The following is a 6,193-nucleotide window of genomic DNA, read 5'->3' as shown; positions in this document are numbered from 1 at the left end:
CTCTTCGTGACATTTATCTTGCCTGGCTGGGCAGCTCTCTGGGTGCTCAGCACCTCCAAAGCTCTGATCCTGGAGTCTCCCCTGCCATGACGTCAGTGACGTAGTTAAACTACAGAAATGTATTTGCGCAATGTCATTAGAAACATCCGGTCTACAAGCGATGCTGATAAGATGATGCATATACTTATTACTTTTAAGCTAAATGGTTGTAATTCATTAGGTCACTCTAAAAGCCCTGAATAGCCCTCAGTTGATGAAGAAAGCTACAGTGAGATAAAGAGATTCCAAATTGAGAGACTTGAGAAATGGCGATCACAGCAGTGATTACAATGAAATGTTTCTCCCACTGAAAACCTCTTTGAGAATCATCTCTCTTGGAAGTCTGAAGAACATCACCAGAGCATTATTTGGTCAGATTACAAGATGTTTTTTTCAGAACAGACAGAGTGGAGTGACCCTGGGCAGACATGAGTGCAAAACATGTGGAGTAAACAATCTAGAGATATTCCTGCATGATAATGATTAAAAAATGCTTTCAATGTCAAACAAGAGTTTGGGAATAAAGTTTGACACCGCTGACCTGAACAAGTATGTTGCCTGATTTGAATCCCACAGAACACCTGAGGGAAATTTGAAGAGAAACGTGGGGAACAAAAAGTAAGACACAAAACAAAACCCTGCAGCAAGCACAGATAAAAAAAAACATGTTGTTTCAAAAATATTGCATGTTTTGTCAGAGCCAAAGAGGCCTGATTCAGTCATTGACAAATACAGACGCACGTATTCATGCCAGCACTGTCCTGCTCACCAGAAAAGTTCCATTTTCACTGATGTGGAAATCTTACAGCCAAATCTGCTAAGCAGATCTGATTGTTGGTTTGATCGACTGACTGTGACTATATGTTAGAGGCTGTGAAACATTCTTATTAAACTATTTTAGAATAAGTTACATTTTGGGAGCAAAAGCAGCAACAGCTACATTTGTGATTTTTGTGTTTTGTTTCCTTAAAAACTAAATCTAGACAGTGAAAGAATGAATTAGTTACACTGACTTATAACTATCAGAGGCAATTATTAATTATGGGAGGCACTGAATGGTGATGTGTGCAGGAACGATTCAAAACCTCTTGTCTGTCAGAGGAACACCCCAAACCTCCACATTTTGAATGACCTGTTCAAGAAAGCCGATAAAGCTGAAGTTTTATCCATGAGTGCGGACATTTTCCACTTTGTTTAACTGCTCTCAGATCAGTGATGAGATTTTGGGTGAAAGTTCGACACTTTGGTATCTGGAGGGATGTTTGCATGCTTTCCATATTTTTCTGTAAATGCTTTCGCAGTAAATCTTTATTAAGAGACACGCGGGTGGGGTGAATGCGTTTCTCAGGTGTTCAGAGTGAAAAGCGTAGGTCACGGTGCTCTGACGTTTACGTCATTCCACAACTGGTCCGACCGGTCGAGGAGCGACTCGCTGGCACGTCTCAGATGAAACTGATCCGACAGGCGTGTGCATAAAGACAGATCCGCAGCTCAGCAGCCAGACGCGAAGTTCTCGGCCGACATCCACCATGGTTCCCCTCTTGCTTGTGGCCGTTGTACTTCTGGGAGCATACGTCCTCCTCACACAGACTCTCTTCAAAAGAGCCAAATGCAAAGGAAACGCCGCGATGTCAGGGAAGACCGTCATCATCACAGGTGAGACCGGCATCAAGCGCAGTTTGTACCAAACAGACCGACTGCTAACGACACCAGCATCAAAAATGACGAGGTGTAGAAAGTGTGCCTACAAACAGCTGCTGTGTGTGCAGCTCGCAGCGTTCAGCGGATTTTCCTTTCATAGGTTTCTTTACTTCCTCTTACGAGGCGATAAGGATGTTGGTGTTTGATTATGATAGCGACGGTGAGTAAAGGTACATAACAAGTTTTGTTAAATCTGCAGATGATGAGCAAAAGAAAAGAAGCCGTTAAATGTATGTTTCCTTCAATATGGGGTGGCTGTAGCTCAGGTGGCAGAGCAGGTCAGCCACTAATCAGAAGGTCGATCCCAGGCTGCCTCCTGGCTGCATCCAAATATCCTTTGGCAAGATACTAACCCCGTGTTTGCCTACTGGTGGTGGTCAGAGGGCCCGGTGGCGCCAGTGTCCGGCAGCCTCGCCTCTGTCAGTGCGACAGGGTGGCTGTGGCTACAATGTAGCTGCCATCACCAGTGTGTGAATGTGTGTGTGACTGAATGTAGTGTGAAGCGCTTTGGGGTCCTTAGGGACTAGAAAAGCGCTATACAAATGCAGGCCATTTACCATTTACCAATATTGCCACGAAAAAGAGGCTTCGACGGTACCGACCTACATGTAGATCGGCTTTCAGGAAAAACCTCGTCAAAAATAAGTGAACAGTAAATATGACATTTAAGCCGCTTCAGCAGTTATTTCTAAATTCAAGTAAAAATCAGTTGAACACTTGCATCTCTAAACTGGGTTTGTACAGAGAGGGAATTCTCATCTAAACCTGAGCGTCGTCCTCCTCTCTCTTCCCTCTGAGGTCGGGGCCAGTTTTTATGCCACAAATCTGTGCCGATAGCAAAATCGGGATTTGCACAAATGTGATTGCTGCAATGAAAGAATTAAAGATGCGTTTTTCTTTGTTTTTGTGCTTTTTACTTTGGACGGGAGTGAAGTTTACAACAAAGGTGGAAGTGAAAATCTAGAATTCTTGTTTGCAATTTAGACAGGTTTCTACTAGCCTTCAGATAACACCACATTAAACACTTGCATGGATGATAGTTCTTGTTTGTGATGGTTTGGGTAGATGTTGCTTATTCTTTTCCTGCTCTTACTGTAGGAGGAAATACGGGCATTGGTAAAGCCACGGCTTTGCATCTGGCCAGGAAAGGAGCCAGAGTGATCCTGGCCTGCCGAAACAGGAACAAAGCTGCAGCTGCCATTGCAGAAATAGAAACGGTGAGAAGAACACACTGATGCATTGGCCACAATTTCCTCATGCTGTATGAAAGTTAATCCAAAGTTTCTCAGAAAGGAGCACTGACATTTAAAACAATAACTTGTGCAGTTGTCAGCAGGGAGTGGAGGCTTGTTACACAACGTCCTATCATGCTGTAACTGGCTGATGTGTGCTTTAGGTAATTAAAGCAGCTGAGAAAAAGAAGACAAGCTAAAGTAGTATGTGGATATGACTGTTTATTTATATTTATTCAGTAAGTACAATATGACAATTTTAAAGGACTGAAGCTGTGAAAGGAGTTAACCTTTTAAAGGAGGAGCTGACAGAGAGCACAAAACGGGATTTACAGTTGCTGCTGAAACGAGCTGAAGCGTTCACTTCTTTCATTGATGGTAATGTTTGAGCTGTTGCTTTAAGGTAAAAACAGTAAAAAGGGATTGAAGTGAAACAGGTTAAATGTAACCTTCACTGAATCACAATGATCTTCTTCCAGCAAACGGGAAGTACAGACGTGATCTACGTGCACTTGGACCTAGCCAGTCTGAAGTCTGTCCGCAGCTTCGCCGAAACATTCCTGAAAACTGAGTCCAGGCTGGATTTGCTCATCAACAACGCTGGTACACACACTACTACACAACACCACAATGTCTACTTAGTTGCAAGTACGAGGTCCATACATCCATTTTCATCTAAACCAACCTCTGAGAGCCAGACACCATTAGGAGGAAATTTATTTGTTGAACTTCTCCACTTGGGGTATCAACTAATGATCAAGTCAGAGTGAGCATTCCTGATTTTCCACCTGAGAACTATGGCCTCAGACTTGCTCCTGTTTGTGTTTTCATCACAGCTGTGTGCTGGAGGTTGTTGCTTTATGAAGTTCACAAAACCAGGTCGTTTGTTTAAAAGAAAAAAAAAAGATTTGAGAGGCTGAAATCAACAAAACCTTAAGCTTCCACTCAGAGAGGGCCTAGAAATTCTGCCCAAAAAAGTATGAACTGGATGGGTGACAAAGGGCAGCTCTGGAGTCTGAAACTCACCATCAAATGACAACAAAGAGACCGAAGTGACCAGAAGCACAAAATAATCACAATCGACTTTGAAAAGACACCGAATAGCCACAAAGACGTCAAACGGCTATGTTGTGCAAAGCGGCCAGATTGGCCTCAAACACAAATTGATGTAAACCACTTGAGAGACAAACAAGTTTATCACAGTTGCCGTATCTGTCAAAAAGACGTGCAAATGCAGTTTTTAATGATGAGCAGCAGCAGTGGTGATTTGTCTGTTCTACGGAGACAGAGAAGAATCTAGAGAAAACAAGCTTCAAGAGATCAAGGAAGTACAAAGATTTCAGAAACCATTGTTCAAATATGTCCCCAGGATTGGTGGCAGACGGGCGGACTGAGGACGGATATGGCATCGAGTTCGGGGTGAACCACTTGGGTCACTTCCTGCTGACCAATCTGCTGTTGGAGAGGATGAAGAAGACAGGGGGAGGACGAGTGATCACGCTGTCCTCCATGGCTCATCGCTGGGGACACATTGACTTTAACGTGAGTTTGCAATAATTTAAAGAGAGCTTGGGGATGTAAAGCCATCCTCACTCTGGAACAAGCCTTTTTCCGTCTTTTGGGACTCTTATTTTTAAAAATGCTCTGCTCTAGTATTTCAGTAGTACGACTGAAGAGGTGGTCATAATGACATCACAAGTGATGTTGTTGCACGTCTTTCACCTTCACCTGTCTGAACAGCTTATTAACACGGTTGTTTTTGTATCTTAAGGCTCTGGTTGCAAACAAAGACCTGGGAACTGGCAGATACAGCTGGCAATTTTTCCATGCGTACTGCAACAGCAAACTGTGCAATGTGCTTTTCACCCATGAGCTTGCCAAGAGGCTGAAAGGAACCAATGTCACATGCTACAGTGTCCACCCAGGTAACACACTGGTTTACCTTTAATCAACACTCATTTTAGGCCATATATTACTGTAATTCAAGCTAAATCAACTGTTACTATCAGCATTTTATCCAAATTGAACACTAAAGGCAGTAAGTATGTGATTGCTCTTTGCCTTCTGCCCTGTAGGTGTTGTCCGGACTGAACTGTCTAGAAATGTCGGCCTGTGGCAGAAGATTTTCATCCAGCCTGTGGCCTGGCTGCTGTTCCTGGACCCAGAGATGGGAGCTCAGACCACACTGCACTGTGCCCTGCAGGAGGGAATCGAACCTCTGAGCGGGAAGTACTTCTCCTGCTGTGAGGCACAGGAAGTGTCCGCTCATGCCCGAGATGACAAGGTGGCCCTGAAATTGTGGGAGGTCAGCGAGAAACTCTGTGGACTGGGATAGATTTATTCACCTCGCTATAAACAGGTTGTTGAGTCCATGAGCGATGAGCTGTCATTCTGTCCTTTTAACAGTATCGGTGATACGGTGCTATATGAACATCTAGAACTGCTGTTCAGCACTTTTTTTTCCTGAAATTTAAACATCATTTCTGGTGTTGAATTGGTGTTGTTGCAGTGCCATCAGCAGGATGGAAGCTGGGAATAATCATGTTCACAAGTGTCTTTCTTTTTTAAATATGGTGTGTTTGTTGGGCGCTGCTGCATATTTGGTATGTTACTGTTCTGTCACCTGTTTGTGAGACAATAGCAACACGTTTTAATAGTTTCGTCATATTTTTTTTAAATAATTTTTTATTTTGTATTTTTATGTAAATATTTTTGAGTTCTTTGTACATTGTGTTTATACTGAGGTCCTTACTGAAGTTTGCCTTAATAAAAAATGTCGACTAGAATCTGTCCTCTTGGAATACATACCAACCGTCCCGATTTTTCCGGGAGAATCACGAATTTCAGTGCCCCTCTGAAAAACCATATCCCAGAATTCAAAGCGCTGCTCAGCAAGTTCCAGTTTCCAACAATGGCGGCAGCTAGTTAGTTTTAATGTTACTCTTATTATTCTTTCTGGGTCGCAAAATAAACTTTAAACATATTTCCAGGCGAAAATGTAGCTGTGTGAACCTCAAATATCTGCGCCGACGAGAACGGCAAACCCCCGCGGTTCTTTGCTGCTCAGGTTAAGCAGGAAAAGTCACTCAGATAAGCTAAAATGTTAGTGTTTGGCTTTTTTCAGTGTTTTAGTTGTTCGTGAGTAAATCTGCTTGGCTGAGATGACTGGATTAAATAAAACTTTATTAAGCCCTCAGGAGGAATAAACGTCAAACAGAAAA

The 6,193-nt window shown here is 43.0% G+C and overlaps 1 protein-coding gene across 2 annotated transcripts; it reads left to right on the top strand.

Annotated features, from left to right (window-relative positions):
- Window positions 1–1,372: 1,372 nt before the first annotated feature.
- On the top strand, window positions 1,373–5,783 carry LOC102204744 (dehydrogenase/reductase SDR family member 13-like). Of its 2 annotated transcripts, none has more exons than XM_005749503.2 (6): window positions 1,373–1,695; window positions 2,839–2,957; window positions 3,452–3,575; window positions 4,342–4,514; window positions 4,744–4,897; window positions 5,048–5,782. In XM_005749503.2, exons 1-6 carry the CDS (start codon window positions 1,569–1,571, stop codon window positions 5,305–5,307), a joined length of 957 nt encoding a protein of 318 aa, XP_005749560.1. In that variant the 5' UTR covers window positions 1,373–1,568; the 3' UTR covers window positions 5,308–5,782. The 2 variants fall into 2 exon arrangements, with proteins under 2 accessions (XP_005749560.1, XP_005749561.1); XM_005749504.1 differs by lacking the exon at window positions 1,373–1,695 and adding an exon at window positions 1,709–1,900 and having other exon boundaries at window positions 5,048–5,783.
- Window positions 5,784–6,193: the final 410 nt, after the last annotated feature.

The sequence above is a fragment of the Pundamilia nyererei genome, unplaced genomic scaffold (assembly GCF_000239375.1).
Source record: "Pundamilia nyererei isolate P.nyererei 1_Seehausen unplaced genomic scaffold, PunNye1.0 scaffold00247, whole genome shotgun sequence".
NCBI lineage: Eukaryota > Metazoa > Chordata > Actinopteri > Cichliformes > Cichlidae > Pundamilia > Pundamilia nyererei.
The sequence above is the reverse complement of the archived record's forward strand: the minus strand, read 5'-3'. Positions and strand labels throughout refer to the sequence as shown.